General features: G+C 40.0%; 3 protein-coding genes across 7 annotated transcripts in view; 1 reads left to right on the forward strand and 2 right to left on the reverse strand.

Moving 5' to 3' along the window:
• Positions 1 to 18,984, forward strand: part of spata22 (spermatogenesis associated 22) — a 277,137-nt gene that overhangs the window by 95,097 nt on the left and 163,056 nt on the right. The window contains exon 1 of one of the 4 annotated variants that reach the window (XM_079355575.1): positions 14,110 to 14,114. The exons of 2 other annotated variants lie outside the window; for them this stretch is intronic. The gene's annotated coding sequence lies outside the window, so the exon portion shown is untranslated. Of the gene's footprint in view, positions 1 to 14,109; positions 14,115 to 17,558; positions 17,563 to 18,984 lie in introns of those variants that run through there. One more of the 4 variants, XM_079355576.1, reaches the window with a different exon arrangement.
• tm7sf2 (transmembrane 7 superfamily member 2) lies at positions 1,423 to 12,306 on the reverse strand. The gene is made up of 11 exons (XM_079355567.1): positions 12,217 to 12,306; positions 11,153 to 11,235; positions 9,917 to 10,113; positions 8,991 to 9,045; positions 8,395 to 8,589; positions 7,528 to 7,631; positions 5,422 to 5,541; positions 5,171 to 5,339; positions 5,003 to 5,083; positions 4,641 to 4,763; positions 1,423 to 1,918 (listed from the first exon to the last, which is right to left on the reverse strand). The coding sequence occupies exons 2-11, from the start codon at positions 11,223 to 11,225 to the stop codon at positions 1,758 to 1,760; spliced, it is 1,278 nt and encodes a 425-aa protein (XP_079211693.1). The 5' UTR covers positions 11,226 to 11,235; positions 12,217 to 12,306; the 3' UTR covers positions 1,423 to 1,757.
• On the reverse strand, positions 12,345 to 18,846 carry vps51 (VPS51 subunit of GARP complex). 2 transcript variants are annotated; one of them, XR_013780086.1, is made up of 12 exons: positions 18,370 to 18,846; positions 17,624 to 17,753; positions 17,392 to 17,538; positions 17,077 to 17,296; positions 15,408 to 16,320; positions 15,035 to 15,250; positions 14,822 to 14,905; positions 14,581 to 14,715; positions 14,359 to 14,480; positions 13,744 to 13,831; positions 13,169 to 13,663; positions 12,345 to 12,430 (listed from the first exon to the last, which is right to left on the reverse strand). XR_013780086.1 is itself a non-coding variant. In XM_079355560.1 (11 exons), the coding sequence occupies exons 1-11, from the start codon at positions 18,550 to 18,552 to the stop codon at positions 13,403 to 13,405; spliced, it is 2,499 nt and encodes an 832-aa protein (XP_079211686.1). In that variant the 5' UTR covers positions 18,553 to 18,846; the 3' UTR covers positions 12,586 to 13,402. The 2 variants fall into 2 exon arrangements, 1 of the variants encoding a protein (XP_079211686.1); XM_079355560.1 differs by lacking the exon at positions 12,345 to 12,430 and having other exon boundaries at positions 12,586 to 13,663.

The raw sequence follows: 18,984 nt of genomic DNA on the forward strand, positions 1-18,984 counted from the left end.
ATTATTGTATACAGAGGGGAGGGGGGACAGCGGGTGTGTATCATAACTAATGTCTTGTGTCCTGCCTGTCTGTATACTGCTACTGGATGCCTTGAATTTCCCTCGGAATTAATGAAGTATCTATCTATCTATCTATCTATCTATCTATCTATCTATCTATCTATCTATCTATCTATCTATGCAGCCACCACGTAGACAACAATGTGGTTGTACAAGTACATTCTTAATGAGCACTCAGCATATGAAAAACAACATGAAATAGCTTGAGTGCTGTGTAGGCGAGGTTAGAGGATGGCTGAACTGAAAAATTAGCTTAAAGGTGAAATGAACGGAGCTTTACTGTATAATTAAGAAATGCACATTTAATGTATCTAATGCTCAGAGAAACTCCAATGCTACAACAATATAGTCTGACAAAAAAAATCAATATCTATATAGCTAATAATCATGTAAGATATACGACTTGATTTACTAGTGAGCACCATCCCAAAAACCTTTTCTCACGTTGACGCATCAGTCTGTTAATAATACGCCCACCTGTCAACTCCACAGTGAATCAACCTGCTCTGATGCAAAGCAAAACATAAGCAGCTTTTAGTCTGACACAGGACTAGTTTTAAGGAAAGTTTTACTGCACTTATACGGCCTTCATACTTTTTGTTCCTTCCTTGCTTGGTACACTGTGTGTTCAAAGCTGAAACCTGACAGACGTTATAAAGCCCAGAGGCTTGGTGAGCCACTGTTATTACGGCTGGGAAAAAAAATCCACTTAAACAGGACGACGATAACAAATTGGAAAAGGTTATTAAAAAAAACTGACACAGCTATTAACTGCCATCTTCACAGGCTGTGAAGATGGCAGCTACAGTAATAGCTCTTTCAGCTGTCTCCAGCATACTTCCACAGACTGAGATTCAAATCTTATATAATGGACAAAAGTTGTTTTTCTTTTCCACACATAAATTAATTGTATGACTCGTTATTTTGTTTCTAAAACAATTCACAGAGGTTCAAATAATCGCCCTAAACTGCCCTTAAGATGCATGATTTAGTGTATTCTGTTGTTTTTTTAAATCTCTTTCTGTTCATCTATTGTCTATACTTATCCAGTTAGGGGTGTGGGAGGCTGGAGCTGATCCAAGCACTCAGTGGGGGAGAGAAGGGGTAAACCCTGGACAGGTTGTTAATCAATCACAGGGCAGATATACTGAACAGAACAGGGCTAAAAAAAAATATCCCCTCACTCTCACATATTAGCAATTAAGTTTCCTGAGGGATTCTTTTTTGAGCTCAAGAAGAACATGTGAATCCCAAACAAAAAGGCTCCTGTAGGCTGTTTTTTTAGATATTTATTTCAAATGTAAAACACAAAACACTTTAAAAAATGCCACACTTTTTTTTCCATTCAAAAGGGCACAGAACTGGGTTTTTTTTTAATCATCTAGGGAAAACATTTCAAAAGATATTTAAGATAGTTTTTCAAAAAGTTTTTTAAAAGAAACATAAAACATTGCTTTCAGATATACTACGGCTTGAGCCTTTCATGCTGTGAGAACACTGAGTGAGGGCAAAAGGTAATGAAGGCTTTTTAGTCCTACGGCCTAAAGGTTCCCTTGTTTAATTATAAAGTCACATTGAATTGAATATGAATGAAAAATAATCATCGTCCAAGACATAATGTTCTGGTCAAGTTGTTGCTATGTTTTTTTGGACTTGTGTGGCAGTTTTGGTCCCATTCAACTCCTCTGCTTCATTGCTCAGTAAATATAGGGGAAGATCCTGTAGGGCACCCGTCGACAGTAGGTGTCCCATGCTAGTCCATATTTGGCCCTGCACTGTCTCTCATCACGATCCTCTCTGTGAATCAGCAGGATGGTGAAATATATAACGTAGAAGTACGGCAGGAGATGTGAGAAACCTAAAGAAAAAAAACAAACAAACAAGCAAAGACTAATTAATTAATTAGCAGGACTAAACCAGTATCAACGATTTAATAAATACAAGAAAATGTCACAGAAGAATATCCCACATGTATGGCTCACTTATATGAACTCAAATGATCAAAACAGAGTAAACACCTTTTTTCTTTTACAACTAACATTAATTTTCATAATGTGAATGACATCAAAGGCTCTGTAATAGTTGTATAACCACCCCGGCTGTACAATCTGTATAAGGAACAACAAGCTCCTAACAAAAGCTTCAAATATTCAGTTGAATCACCTCAATGGTAATTTTTCGAGACTTCACTTCGCCTGTTTCTGATAAAAAATACCTTTTTCTCCCGTCATTGTTCCTTCAGTCAGTCTTGATGTAACCACTGTTCCACTTTGTCAGAGCAGCTTTCATCAGTCCTGAACATGTCAGCATGATCTTTTTCCTTTTTCAGTGCATAATTCAGCAGTTTGTGACATCTGCAGCAGTAATTATGGCGGAAACTACAGTACATCTCAATTACAAAGGCAGCGAGAAGTTTGAATACCAATGAGCAGAATGTGTCAGCGCTAACAAAAGTCTGACAGTCACAATTTAAGGGAGTACGTTTTGAAAACACACAAGGTAGCTTTACACAAAAGAACAGAACATGGAGTGTTGATGTCTTTTATTGCTTCAGCTTTTTGAAATGTAACTCCATTCCTCCAATCCCCTTAGCTTTATGAGTCTCTTTAGCCTGTTTCAATGATTGGATAGCATCTTCCTGCTATCCAAGGCTGATTTTCAATTATAAAGTCGCTGAATGACGCCCTGTGAACAAACCTGCCCAGCACAGACACAGTTAATGTCAACGACTTCAACCAGAAGCAGGAGGAGAGCCAAAACAGAGCTAAAACTTTGCGAAGTCAAGTTCACTTATAATAACCACAGGACCACAACTATCATACAAGATAATGCAGTTTTCATTCCCTATCTACTGAATATAAAAATGTAACAACAGTTTACCTTTTATTTGCTACATGACTGGGCCTCAATCACCAATACATTCTGAAGAATTTCTCAAGATTTTTCTTCGGTTGATCTTAACAGGATTTCAAAGAAGACTTTCTGTCAGATTCCCCAACCTTCTTCTGTAATGACTGAATTGTCTGCAGCTATGGTTTAGTTCTTCTCCATTTGTTCGTAAGTTAAAAGCACAAGCATGTTGTTTGGACCAAGGGTCCTGAGGAAGTCATGACAGGCACCAGTGCGAGCTATTTTGACGGGCCCTAGTGCACACAAACACACACAATTAGGCTAAATATTTAGTGACAATGTGTTTGATTGTAACCAAATGTACAGTATTTATAACTTGTCTTGAAATTTATACAGTATCTAGTCTAATGTTATGATTATTTAGGGCAAATGCTAGGGCTAGCACCAGACTCCTAACAGTGAAGACACTATCATTAATTATGAAACTAAAATATCGTCATTTTAACAGAACTGTAGATTTAAATGAAACACATTAACTGGTAATATAAGAGTGCTCTTCTGCGTTTGTAGATTCTGCTCTTACATGAGAAACGTCAGTGAATCCCAGTCTTCTTAAAAAGTTTGTAAACTGAATTTAAAGGCATGGTTTTGTCAGAATTAAAGCATATTAGGAAAATCCTTTTATTCATCAGAGACAGCAGATTTGAAGTAGACGTTGCCTCAGTGTCTTTTCCCTTTCCAAGTCTCGAGTTCTGCATTTAGGCTGTAACCATTTAGAGAGTGGATGAATACCCATACTAAAGCTTCTATCCTCTGTGACAGGTTGTTGTGGTAGAAAAATGTCAGTCACAGTCCTAATGTATTCCATGCTTCATGATCATTCAGAAAGGGACAGTGACCTAACAAATGAACATCGAGAGCAACGTTATCTGAGGTCGTTTATCAACTCAGAGATCGTTTCATTATTCCGTAGAGGTCAATCAACTTTTCAATTAGAGAAGTCGCCTCCTGCTGGTTGTTCAAAGAACTGCAGTTTAGGGTTCCTAGACGTAATGAGACACCTTAAGTAAGTATTCCTTCATACTGTGTCTGTTGTACTATTAGTAAAGCTGTATTCAGAATGTGGAACTCAAACCTACTGAACAACAATTTACATACATTTGACTTAATATCTATAATAATATGGAAAAACCAGTATGCCATTAAATGTCATTAACAGCCCGAGGAACTTTCTTTTTAAACAATGAAAATGTCTTTATTGTCTTGGCATGCTCATGTTGGACCTTCAAACAAACTCATGTGCATCAAGTCTTTGTCAGGGAGTCTCCCTCAGGGTGACAACTGTTTTTGTCTCCTTGTTCCCCGTTAACTTAGGACCACAACTAACTGATTTGGAGTCCATGACGAACTACTATTATTAATTTTTCTTGTTTTTTCTAATTCTTGTGAAACACACCGAGGTGAACGTACGTACATGTGCTTAAACTTTTCTGGGACTAAAGGCACCAGTCAGGAAGAACTGAAGATGTGACTTTAATGTTGAAAATCAGCATTGTGTCTTTGAAAACAAAATTCAATTTTGTTCTCATGTTAAATATCGGTGGATATAATTAAAAACATGTTTTATCTATGACCTCATCAACTTTCTTAAATGAGAGCTCATTGTGTTAAAAACTGTGGCTGAGGCCTGCTTGCTAAACGAGCTGTGAGTGGCTGTAGAGCTGCCTTACCACACGGCAGAGACCAGGCCAGGGCCATGAGGAGGTCACCAAGGTAATTAGGATGACGAACCAGACCCCACCAGCCGGACACCAGCAGACGTTTCCCTGTTGCTGTGGCGATGGTCTCCAGTCCTACAGGGAGTCACAGGAAACGAAGATGTTTCAGAGTAAAATTTGCAAGTCACTTCAAATCAATCATCTTTTACCACTTCACTCCTTCCCTTACAGGGAGGAAAGGCACGATTATCCTCTGAAAAAAAATGCAGCATCAGTTCACTTTGAATGCTAACAATAATATGAAAGAGTATAAGGATCATTTACTGAACTAGAAAATACACGTTAAAAGAAAAGAACATTTTTAGAATACCCACTTGCAACACTAGGATGAGTAGGGTCTCGTCGAAACTGGTTCTTCTGAGAGTTGGATTTTCTGAAAATATAGTATCCAATACCTGAGGGAGAAAAGAAAATGATTGCATCTCCATCTTCAACCATGAGTCACAGCATATTTCAGCCCAAAGAAAAAGAGTCCTTATTACCATTCAGTGCTATTATTACTGCTGCTCCGAGTGAACTCAGGGTCTGCGGATGCACGACGAGGAAGGCAGCCTGCAGGCCGTAAGTGAAGGGGACCCAGGCAAGATCACCGAAGACCAACATGAAGCCGAAACCATCATGCACAATGTCCATGGTGGTCAGAACAGCCTCCTGTTTTAAACACGACAGAGGTTAAGGAAGAACACAGTTTAAATGGATGCACAAACAAAGATGCCCTGTCGGGAAAGGTCACCTCGTTCCACAGAGCGTCTGCCACATACAGCAGCTGGAAACTGTTGACCAGAATCATGGCGAGTGAGGGGGATCCTCTGAGCTCCACCTCCTTCATCAGCATGCCGAGGTTTATGACCAGCTGAGGGATAAACAGGAGAGGTGAATGCTGACAAACTTCACTCTGGAGAGATTTCCCTCTAACTTCCATTCTGAGTAGATACATTCACTTTATGTCAAACTGGAACAGGAAGCAAAAAGCACTGTGGCCTGATACAAAACTATCTGTGAACATATTTTAAAAAAGCTTGACACTTGAGAATTACATAACAGAGAAAAACCAGCAAAGACAAATTAAAAAAAAAAAATAATAAAATTGTCATGCTCCAAAAAAATGTCAAATCAAATTCATCCACTTCAACAGCTCTGCCACAATGACAGGCTGTGGAATTCTTCTTTGATCTGACGGGTCGAGGTAGATTTCTATGCAGTTTGTTGCTGCTTACAAGGACTTTTTTTTTCCAGCTGTTTCCATGAGGACTAAGATTGTTGGGTGTCTGAATATTACTTTAAAGAGTAATACTCTTTAAAGAGAGTAATAAAGACACTTTATATGTTAAGTGACAGGAGATAACTGTTGTTATGATTAATTCAAACTTAAGATGACAAACTTTGTAAAGGTAACATTTATGACAGACCTTTTGTGTAAACTATGACACAGCTGCACCAAAGTGACTGGCCACTTTGTTGAGGATTGAATGAAAATTATTATAATTATCTGAACGCTAAAAATGACATGTCCAGTTTTCTATACCTAAAACACATCTAACCACAATGTTTTCCATGTGGTAAAGAAGACTTTTGGATGCATGAATGGCTTGTAGGTTGGAGAGGCTGTGTTGGAGAGAGAGGGGTTTGGATGCTTTACTAAAGGTCAAATTTGTTGGAGGCTTCAAAACACAAACATTGCTGCATGTCGTGAATAATTCACAAATAATGTTCACAAAGTTTGTGTTCTTCAATGTGTAAATATTATAATTACATATATTATGGTATTGTTCAAATATTGTATATAACCAAGACAAGCTGTTATGTCTGAGTTGTAGACCATTATAGATTATTCTCAGTAACATGACAGATGTTTTATATAACACTCTAAAGAAAGGTCTGTAAATCTAACTGAGCTGTCAGTCCTGTGATCTTGATTTACAGAAAAAAAAAAAAGGTCAGTAAAAAAAATACAATTTGAAACTTTTTGGGGACCCAATTGTGAGATGTTGAAAGTAAAGAGTAAACCGTTTTAACATTTAACAGGAAACAGAACTCTCCCACACACTGTCTGTAGTCAGTTGGTGGGAGCTTTTTCTGTCCTCTCCTACGCACCTGGCTTTTAAAAAATCCGATGTGAAAAGGTTTGACTGCTTTTACTGTAGATTTAGAAAAAAGGTCAATTAGGACACATTACATTAACACTGTCGAGCATAACATGTCCCTGCCATTCTTTTTGTTTGTGTGTAGATAAAGAGAAGCATGTTCCCGTTCTCTCTTCATTTATGAACCTTTTTTGTTACCATCACTGAAAGCTTTACATTTGATCTTCTGTATATCTCATTGGGTCTAAAGAATTTAGACAGGTTATCATGAGTTTCTTTGTCCCAGTGTGTCAGCTCATCAGGAAGCGTTCCTGATTCTGTGTCGGTCAGAGAGACTGAAGAGTCATGAGAGAGCAACACCGCCCCCTGTTGGTGTGTCTGGGCTCTCAAACCACAACTACTGACCAGTACTAAGATATCAAGATTTTTACTTATTAAATAAAATAAAATGGCATGGAAACAGATCATAGGTTTTTATTCCACTTTTTTATGTTGTGAAACTGTTTCAATTTGTTTTGTTCTGCTCAAGTTTTACATGCAAATCAAGTCTTATCATTTTACTGCATGTTTTTTTTTTTATATGAGAAGAGTATGAGTTTAAATAGTTGAAAAGATTTGAAAGAAAAAGTTAAAACATTTATCAAATATTAACTTAAAGCTATATATCAAACTGCTCTTGGCTCAGAATCAGCTTTATACAGTGCACACACGTATGTGTATGTTTAACCAACATTTTTAATTATAGGGAAACTCACCCAGCCGATCAGACCCGGTCTGAGCTCACAGAAATATTTCAGGTCAAAGTTTCCAACCCGAGGGTTGAGCTCCCGTCCGATGAAGAAGTCATAAAGAGGATTTCCTAAACAAAACACAGGAAGTGATCAGTAAGGCATCATGTTTACAGGTGAGCAAAACTTTGATCACTTAGAGCTGAACTCGTCTTTTACTATTACACGCAGATACAATGAAGGCTCATTTTATGCAGATATAATGCTGACAGCAGTCACCACCTTCAGTTCAGCAAAATATCCTAACATTTACAATGTAGAACATCATCCTAGTTCAACAAGTTAAATCTGAGGCAGTGAGGGTAAACGTTTTGTACAGTTTTTGAGCTTGTAAACTTCCCAAAAAATGATTCACTGGTAAGTTGTTGCTTTTTTTTTTATTATTACATACAAGTGCCTATTTTTTACTTTAGAAAAGTTACAACATATTGACTGGGGCACCAAAGGGAGCTGATTCTTCGTACAATTTCATCACCTGGCTTTATAAACATGCTTTAAACCTTGACAGTTCTGTCTTTCCAGAAAGTGGCTCGAATGTAATAATCAGAGAGCAGGAGCTGAATCATAACTCTGACTGCTCTCTGTTTTTTGCCTTTCAGGTACAGTAGGGCACAGCTTGCCGGTGTAGCAGCTCAGCTCACTTAAAAGTGAGTGTTCAGCTGTTGCCTGATACCTGCAGGCTCCTGAAGAGCTTAGCTGTTAGATAATTACCCACAGGAGCACACAAATCCCTCAACAAACAGCACACAAAAGGTCTTAAAATGTCCAGTACTCCTCAGGTAAGAGTTTTAAAGAGTGTTTTAGGGGGCATTTTTCCTTTAATGATGTGTTCACCTGTGTTGCCCCCAACAGCGAGAGCATGAGAAGGAGCCCAAAAGGAGCGGATGTAGAGGTAGGCAGAGAACAGGAATGACACTGCTATTGCACATACAGCCAGAGGCACCAGCAGCTCAAACAGATACCCCAAAGGAGCCCCGAGCCCCACAAACAACATGAGCAGCACTCCGCTGATGCACAGGCCATGAAAACCTGAGGGAGACAAACAAAGAGAAGTAAGTCTTGTAGCCTGGGGCAGAAACGAGCTGACTGAGGGCTGGTCTAAATAAAGGTAAAAGATGTAAGACGTGAAACTACACATTGTGTAACTCCAGTAAGCTCTCACAAGAGGTGAGTAGGCCAGTAAGTTAAGGGTCTACATTAAAAACAATATAACACTCAAACTGTGATAAAGGTCAAACACATAATCATCACAAGTATTCCTAACATTAGTTCTTAGAGTTACACTGTCATAGAAAACAATACTAAAGAGCACTGAGCACTGTCTATTACTAAAAGTTCATGTGAAAATCCCACTTCAGATATCTAACTATTCAAATTGTGCTTTTGACACATTTATATGACCTATCAAATGTAAATAAAACACGACAGACCATTTATGGGATACTTGAGACGTGTTCCATCCCTCAGCACTAATCCTTCAGACACCTGCAGGTGAACATATTGAACATTGCACATTTTATTATCAGAAAACAGTCATACTTTTCCCTATGTCTCATCTTATTATCCTGCTATAATGTAAGTAAGAAGTCTCTTAATCGAAATTCTAGTCATATCTGGGTTAATATGCACATTGTCTTGTAGGTTCCTTGTGCTTGTTGGCGGGGACGGCCTACTGCTATCATGTCATCCATCTTTGTATACAGTCAATAGTGGTGCTTGAAGAAGTGGGCATACTTTTTGAATTGAATTGAATACTCTTCATTTTTCCCCAAGCGTCCCATACACAGCGTCTCTTAATAACAGTGACATAGGACTCCTCTTGCACAATAAGTTAATGTGTACTAGCCAATTAGGGACAGAGTAGGAAGGGTCATCCCTTTCCCATCCTAGGAATGGTGTGAATCAGATGAGATTTAGAAGTGGGCATACTCAATGGAGAATGAAAAATAAGTGTGTTCAATCTGTACCTGTTTATACCCTGCATTACACCACTGAGTCTATGGTTTCCACCTGTGCTTCTGGGGAAAGTAAGGCAAATGCAAAAGAGTGATTGTAATTACTCCTTGTGGCCACAGTGGCCACTGTTCAGCGAATGTTTTGTAGTGCTGCTTTAATAACACATTTTGATCAGTTTTCAATTCCATCGATCGTTGACAGTCGACCTTCATCACTAAGTTTTTAAGTATTTCTCATGACCGAGTCCTTCATCATGCAATCATGACTCAAAGTTTACAAAATGATTACATGAAACGTTGAATCACAAAACCGCCCTGAAAAGTCTTCCAGACGCATATTAACTGTGTGTTCGTGTAACTTCAACCTTCATCAGACCCACTATCATGCGTACATAATGTACCTTTCCAAGTGGCATCATATAGAGAAGTGCATGCAGGCCGATCCAGCCCAGCAGAACCACAGGGGCCAGAGGGTCCCACAGCTGCTCAGTGGAGGGGAGCGATGGGGGCCACTGGAGCACACTGGCCTCAGAGGACCGACTCACGGAGATCAGGAAGAGCACCGTCAATGGAAGAAAGACAGGAATGCACAGAGCACCTGATAGATGATCACAGATTAAAGTAAGACAGACTGGTCGGGTTAAGACAACCTGGTTCCCATTACTGAGCTTATATTAAATTATAGAAAGAAATTAAAGCAGCATCCAAGTGATTTAGCATGTATAATAGCATGTATTTATAAAAGGATTAGATTAGCTGTCAGTGAGCGTGAAATAAACCCTGGCATTTCACTTCAGTACTGTCTGATCAGTATTCTGCTGAGAGCAGAACTGTCAGCTTCAAAACATGATTTCACTTTTAAAATAAGTGGAGAGCAAATTGGCTGTGATACTCAATTTAAAGAAGACAGCAGGGGATAAAGCACCACAACAACAACACACACTATTACTAACACATAGAGTCTGTGATGTGTGTGTTCTACTATTCCGTGTCATGTCTACAATGTAAAAGCCTACTTGGGTGGTTTTGTTTGATTGTCAATTAGAGCTGTAATGAGCAGTCCTGCTGATGGCGTTCCTGCTGTGAAACTAGTGATCTTGTTTGCAAAGAGTTTTGTTATCTTGTTCATTTTATAGAGACAGCAGCTTTAAGAATGATCAGAAGAAGTCATTTAGCAAATTTATGAAACAATACACGTGACTTTGTCTGAGTATCATAGTAAATTATATTGAGAGGTCTTTGTATGCTGGCTCTGAATGTCACTACATCTTTTTGTTAAACTTCTTGTTTTCTGTAAGACAAACAGGAAGCTCTTTTACATATTTTGCTTCAAATGTACATTGGATCTTCAGTGGTTTGTGATAAAAACATTAGAAGACAGGAGACAATCATTTAGTACATGCATTTAAATCAAATACAGATGCATTAAAAGTAAATGAGCTGCAAATACATAACTGATGCAATTAAGATTCACAAATACACAGAAAATAAATGCATCAGTAAAAGACTGTTTATTTACTCATTTAAAGGGAGCAAATGTGAAAGTAATGTTTCTTCACACCTAATGTGGAGAGGATGTCAGGTAAAATTTAAAATGTTTTAAATAAAGGAATGGAGCCAGATCTGCTCTTACTCACCCAGGGTTCCTCCAAATTCCCTCTCTGTGTCATGAGAAGACTTGTGTTTGAGAGCTTGACTGTTCGGCTTCATTGTTGGTCTCCTGAGAAAATATTAACAAATCAGTCAAACAAACACACAACATAAAAACAATAAATACATTTTATTCATACCAAAAACTACAAACATTTTCAATTATAAGCATAATCAATAACGTGCAACTGTCGTCAGTGTAATCTGTAAACTTATTGCAAAATAACTTTGACTCTTAACATTATCACTGTTTTAGCGGGTGAACATTTCTTTAGCATTATCTTTAACCTCATTGCATAAGCCTTATCACAAACCAAGTTAAGTCTTTGTTAATAGCAGTGATGCAAAAAACACTTTAGCACTTTTACTCTATTCTAGGCCTATATCATGAGCACAGCTTTGAGGTATCTCCATCATGAAATACTTCACAAAAATATGTAGTTACCAGTTACCATATGCACTGTTATTGCATTATTCTGGCCTCCAAACAAACGTTTCAATGAAATACGTTCCTTGTGTGTCTTACAATATGTCTTGGTGTTGATTACAGTAATAACAGTAATATTGTGATACGTCTTTAACAAACAATGGAGCGTTTATTTTTGTTTTTTGTTTTTTTTAAATAGGTATTTTGAGAGGGAGTACAGCTTCTGAAAGACATAACGCAACCTTAATGAAATTCTACACAGATTATGACTAACAAAAACCTGACAAATGACAATGTTGATCTTTATACAGAATTGCAAAACTAGTTTAGTGATGTTTCAGGTTAAATTAAACCTTTGTTTTTTATTTGACCAAATGAACGTGATCTTGAGTATTCTCGTTCAGTTATTGTGATTATCTTGAAAAAGAGCCAAAGTTCAGGTCAAATTGCTTTTAGTTCCTGTGTGTTAGTACAGAGAAATTTCTATTATGAAACATGAGGACGTTTACCTGCCGATGCTGAAAATAACCTGAGCGCGAGCAATTTAAAAATACACTGCTTATTATAAAAGCAAACGTCGGTTTCTTTTTCTGTATGTATTTACATAGAGATACAGTATCTTACCGGTGTTAGGCATGGAGGTGAAACCGTGATAGTATTTAAGTCTGGTAAAGTGGATTCATTCAGCAGCATGTAGATGGTAACGCCCTCTAAGGACGTTCCACAGCGACGAGCTCTCTGAGCCAATCAGAACCCTCCGCTGTCATCAGAAGAGGGTGGAGACAAGAGGGCTTAGCCAATAGGATGGGTTTAAGAGGTGGCGACAGTCAGCTCCGTTCTGAAGTGAGAAGTTGTGAAATACACCTGAATTCTAATACATTGTATACCAGTAATAACCTTAACAAAGAGGGCCCACCTGCAAATAAACAAACAATGTCCACAAAGTGTTGTATTTGTCCGTAATGGTTCTGAAACAAAAGGCACACAAATGTCTTCACATTCATACTTTTTTTTTTTTTTTTTATTGTAGACAAACTTATATTTGTCAAAGAACAAACAATTCATCTGGGGAAGACATGCACAGAGAAAACAGAGAGTCAACTAACCTGGAGGTAAAAGACACCCCCACAAATCTGTCATGTTTATGTTAGCGTTAAACAGATTAATTCATCAGATGACATTCACAAAGCTAATTAATCAGCAAAAGGCATCAACATAATTTAGACAAGATTTCCAAAAGATACAACTTTTCCCCTTAACTCATTCATACTGTGTATTCAGGTTTCCTTCAAGGCTTTAAAAGAAGTTCAGCTTGGATCATGGATAATTCTTTATTTTCTATCTTTACAGATGAAGGAGATGACAGAGATTTTTTTCCTTCAATTTTATCGTTTATAAATAACCCTTAGAATATTAATCCCGAGTAGGCTACTTGAGGTTTATGTGCACTTTGTAAAGCAGGAGTGAAATGCAGATCTTCGCTGCACGAATTTGGTCATGAAGAGTTTCTTGATGAATGTTGTTTGGTTGCCTTAGTGTTGAAAGATTCTTATTTATACAGAAGTAAAGTGCTTACCAGCAAATGAAGAAGAGCAAGCTCTTGTTGGGTTAAGATTCATCATTTTCTCAGTGAAGACAGACAGGCAGGCAGAGATCTTCACAAATGTTTGTGCATTTGAGGAGAACTACATTTGAATTTATAACATGACTTTAAATTAATACATTTAACATTGAACAGAGACTCCAGTGTAAATGGTTATTCTGTCCGTGTTTGTGACACAGTGTTTGGAGTTGTGCTGCTCTTTGAGCTTTAACCTCGTTCGCAGATGACCTCGATCACACTTTGCTCCATCGGTGCTGGATCGAGGCAGCGGTGGGCGGAGCTGCCAACTATCTCATCCAGAAGGAAGTGTACAAGGTTCTCATCAGAGACGAACCTCCACAGGTACATCTGCAGGTAGTGGCAGTCCACCTGGATCTGCTGAAGTCCGTAACGACCGAATGTACGCAGGCGGACACACTCGAGGAATGTCTTCAAACTGATTTTTATGATTCCCGTCATCACAGAGACCTGGGACAATGGACAGGTTTTTGTCAGAGTCTGAGATATTACAGAAAATAGACACCAGCATTACAGCGCTGTGCACTCACTTTGTTAAACTCCACCGAGCTGAAGATGTCGATCCTCTCGGAAAACAGCTTGTGTATGTTGCTCAGTAGATTAGTATCCATGGGAGCGCTGCAGGCAGAAGACTCAGATAAATCCACATTTAAAACCATGACCTTGTTTTGTGATTAAAGACAGTTCAGTTGTGATTGTCCCACCCGCAGAGAGAGACAAGGAGGTGATAGGGATTAGCTGCCTGTGTCTGTTTGTCTCTCACACATGTGGCTCACCATGTCACTACTTTCTTCCATGTCACTCATTGTAAGAAAATAGGTCGTTGCTCATCTCTGGCATTTTCACACTTACTCAATAATAAGGCAAAAAGGAGATGAGTGAATGTTAAATTGATTATCTGTACAAAGACACAATAGCAGGAGCATCAAGAGAACCACATTTTTGTTTTTGGGCATTCCCGCCTACTTCACTTCATGACTGCTCAGCTGTGCTGAGGTGGAGGAGCAAAGGTTTGAACTCTTCTCTTAGCTTTTTTTTTATTTTATTTTTTTAAACCTACAAAATGATTTTGAGCAGTTTTCATGTTTGGCAAGTGACCTGCTCTGACTTTCATCACCTCACTGGTGTGTCTGCAGCTGATTTACCTCGGCGTGTAGCTGGCAGCATAGCGGGCTTGCTGCCTCGAGCTGCTGTAGACGGAGAAAGTCCTTTTGCTGGAGTCACTGCTGTGTGCTTTCCTCACACCTTCTTCATACAAAAGACCGACCTGTGGTGGAGCACAGACTTCTCATGAAGCAGTCCATCGACACATGGCGATGGAAGCTTAAAGAGTGCGACATGGGAAGACGTTAGGTATTAAGTTTCACCTGCACATCAATGGAGGTGGTGTCCTCTACCACTCTCTTCATCACGGCACGGACATTTCTGGGCTCGATTGTGTTAACCCAGTCTCGTGTTTCCACACTCTTTCTTAACATCTGGGAGATTATCAGTCCCTGGACCTGCAAAACAAAATACACAGGTTTGTGTTAAAAAGACTTTTTTTTCTCCAGTAATGCTGTTTCAGTTTTCCTACAGTAGAAAAAGTCCAAATCAATGAAAACCTACCTTTACATAATGGTTCAGTAGTTTCTGTGCAGCCTCCCTGGCTTCTGCACATAAACTCGTGACAGCTGTTACAGGACTGTGGTGCTGAAAAAGAAAAAAAGATGAACTAGACGCTATTCGTAACCGTTTGTTTTTACATTGAAGTATGGGCTTTTTCTCAAGCTGAATCTGTACAAAAAAAAAAGAAAAAAAAAAGGTGGCAATCCATTTTACCTGCACGAGGAACTGTTCATCTGTGAGCGTGAGTATGTAGGAGATAGTCGAGGTTTCATAGTCCAAGCAGAGGCGGCTCAGCAGCAGCAGAAGGGCCGGAGGAGTGGAACCTCCTTTGTCTCCTGCACTCTCGCAAAACTGTCGCGAGGACTGGCACACAAACTTTATAAAACTCACCACCAGACTCTCCCGCACACCCTGGCTGCAGAATTCCCCCTGTGAGGAGAAGAGAAGACAGAAATAATGTTTGCACTCCCTAGTCCAATGTTGCTTCGTAGGGTTCGTCAGAGAAGGATATTTGGGGGGGGGGGGGGGGGGGGGGGGGGGGCACACCGATAATTTACTGGCAAATGAAAGGACATGAGGTATTCACCTTGAAGTAGGGTTTATTGGAGAACGTGATGTCTTTAGCTGTGAAGAGATGCACTGATGCCAGCACTGACTTTATCTGGTTGAGAATGGAGGATGACAGGGAGGAGAGCAGCTCTGGCAGGCTGGTCGGAGTGTCTCTGCTGGAGCCCAACCCCCCTGGAAATGCCCCACCTCCAGAAACAGACGCGCTCGCCACCGAGAGCCGAGGCGTGGCCAGGGCCTGCCTCACGTCTGTCAGGCTGTCCATGTAGAAGCTCTGCAGGGCCGACAGGTACTGCTTGACCCGCTCTGTAGCCGCTCGTATCACTATCTCAGTCCCCTGGTTTGGTATGGAAGAGCCTGGCAGCAGTTTTGTCACGGCCTGAAGCCTGCGGTGGAAGCGATCAAGGGCGCGGACCAGGAGCGAGTTATCTGCGACTCCTTTCTCCTCTTGTATCCTCCGCTCCACCAGCGAGAAATAGCGAGCAGCAAGATCATCTACGAAGGCGTTAAGCTTTCCATTTGCCATCTGAGGAATATTTTTAGTAGCTAGCTCGCCAGTCTGAGCGTGGTTGATAAATAGTTCTTGATAGGATGTGATAACTAAGCATAAGCTGCTGACAAATTCATTGCAGCCTCGGTCGATGAATTCCAGGATGTCGGTGTTTGAGGTGGGCGAAGGAATAGCGGCAGTTTTAGGGGAGTTATCAGTGGAAGATTCAGGCGCTGCAGATGACAACCTTCGAGCGGAAGCATCTTTCACGGAGGACGAGGATGAGTACGGTCTTATCTCTGCCTCCAGACCCTGTAGGTCCGACTCCAGTCGAGCGCGTGCATGGTTCAGGAATTTATCACAGAGCTCTTCAGCCGGCTCATCCAACTGTAGCAACAGCTCCACACATTCGGATAAGTCTTTGGCACTTGAGCCTCCATCCCTGAGAAAAACAACAGAACACGAAGAGCAAGTTGATGAACAAGATATGTAAAAATCTACCTCAGATAAATCTCTTCTTTTCCTTTTCAAGGAAACAAAAAAGTAGAACAAAAACAAAAAAAACTACACACGAGTGATGACTGAGGTTTTAGTTGAACGCCGGAATATATGAACACGGAATATTTGTGCAGCAAAAAATATACAATATGCTTCACTTAAATGCGAAGGAGTTCTCTAGTAACATTTTCCTCCCCAATATAGACTGCCTGATGTAGACCTGAGCACTGTCTGCTTAAACTGCAACCCTAACTATAATAGATATCATTAATAGAGCAGCTGTGGGACCTTCAGCTATTTCTGTATTGATGTGACATGTTTAATGTACTCACACTGTTGCAATGCCTGACTCAACACATTAAGGAAGCCTAACCTAGCAGACAAGCTATACAACAGGAAGTTCTTGTGTTTTTCAAAGCTCGTCTGTCCAACCCTCAGGACGTACTAAATCCATAAAAGAAGTGTCACAGAAACCCTTCAATTGTTTTTTTACTGATATGGATTTTAATGAAATTTAAACCTAAGAAAATAACGTCTTAAAAAGAGATCAATTATGCTGAAGCTGGACTTCTATACTAGACCTGAGCAAAGTTTTTTTTCTTCATTTTATTTCCTAAAATGAGCAGTATTTGTCTGGCGCGTAAGATTTCCTAACAGAAGGCTCTGAATGTAAATGTAAATTGAATGCAGAGATTCCCACCTGAACTTCTGCCGCAGCTCCTGTGCCAGCTTGTCCATGATGGCGTGACAGTCATCCTGGATCCCCTTGAATGAGGGCAGGTGGCTGTACTGCTCCAGCACGCAGCGGGCACGGCGGTGGGATCTCACTGCCTGAGCGTAAGCCTGCAGCTCCAGACACTTATTCAATCTGGCAGGCAGCTCAAACAGAAACTGAAGCTTCCTCAACAGAGTGTGAACCCCTGAGGAAGAACACGGCGAGATGGAAATGTGAAAATAATCACCATGAAAACATTCATTTACCAAAAAAAAACAAACAAACAGCCTCTTTCCTTACCTGAGAGCTTTGTGATTTGTGTGTGCTGGTCTTGAAGAGTTCCACTGATACTTGCACTGAAGTCAGTGATTGCCGCCATGTTGGTAGACAAGCAATCCATTTCATCCTCCATCTTCTTGAAATCATTCTTCATTTTTCTGATGGTGTCTAGAAGTAAAGATGAAAAATCTGGCATTAAAAATACCAGAAAAGCAAAATTCAACAAAATATGCAGTGTGAAGTTTCCCCGCACCTGTTGCAGATATGAACTTGTTATAGTTCTCATACACCAGTGTCTGCATGTCGCTGTCCAAAGAGCGGATCTGCTTCACCATGCAGGTTTCCTGATCCATCAGCTCTGCCAGAGAGCACTCCCTTCTGAGCTGAGTTTGGACACAAAGCATGTTAAAAAAAAAAAAGTACATACAGTTAAATTTCAAAAACACATTTTGTTGCAACAGGTGCAAATAATCCCTTCAGTCGGTGTACAGTCACAGTAAGGAAAACACTGGACATCTTCTGATTCTTCCGATACACCCAGAAGTCATTTACATAACACATAAGTACATTCATGCATGTTGTATGTGTGCAGTAACTGGAGACAGCTGCAATGAGGCTCAAGTGTATCTTTCTGTTCATATAATAATAACAGTAAAGTTTATTTATATAGCACCTTTCCAAAACAGTTTACAAAGTGCTATACAGGATGAAACAAGAGTCACAGGTGTTAATCACAGGGCAGAGACGATATCAGTAAAAGCAACACTAAGCACAGGACAGTAATAAAACAAAACAATAAAATAAATAAAACAGAGGCTCATAGGAAGGCTAGCCTAGAAAGGTGCCTATTGAGAAGTGATTAAAGGATGCTGAGCTGTCAGACTTTACCATGTGGCAGCTCCAGTTATCAATAATGACAGCACTATGAGCACATATGTGAGTAGGAGGATATCCATGTCTTGCCAACAGTAAAAAAATAAAAAGATAGAGGTCCCTCACCTTGTTGAGGAAGAGCTCAGGGTCGAAATGAGGCCCGTTGATGTCGCACGGATCCAGAGACTCGGGCAGCTCCTCGGCCTTTCCTTCCTCATTCAGCCCGTAGTACATCTTCAACATACCGTGCACCCTGCGCCTCCTGCCGGAGTCCTCCACCACCACCGGACCCTCCATCTCACCGTCCATTTCTCCGGGACTGAACGCCGAGCAGCTGATGGACGTTCAAATGAAGATAAACAGAAATGACGAGCGGACTGCTGGCGTCAGGAAACTCAAAAACACTGTTTGAAATCTCTAACTTTCAGCTTCGCAGCAACTGTTGTTCTTTGAGTTAAGCTGTCGTCTACCAATCATGTGATTTTTTAGAAGTTATTTGTAAGAAAATGTCATATTTATCCGACAACACAAGCAGCTAGCTTGAAGTCGTTCGTAGTTCCGGGTTTGTAGCCTATCCGGTGTCACGTCGTCAGACTGCGCGTGTAATTAGAAGAAGTGCTCTTGTGCGCATGTCAGACTTGACACGTTGATTAAAGGTTTAGATCTAAAAGGCCAGTAGAAACACAGTTAAGAACTTGACAGATGTCAAGATATGGGAGAGTTTGTTTACCTCAAAGGAAC

Source organism: Symphodus melops (assembly GCF_947650265.1).
Source record: "Symphodus melops genome assembly, chromosome: 11".
NCBI classification, from domain to species: domain Eukaryota; kingdom Metazoa; phylum Chordata; class Actinopteri; order Labriformes; family Labridae; genus Symphodus; species Symphodus melops.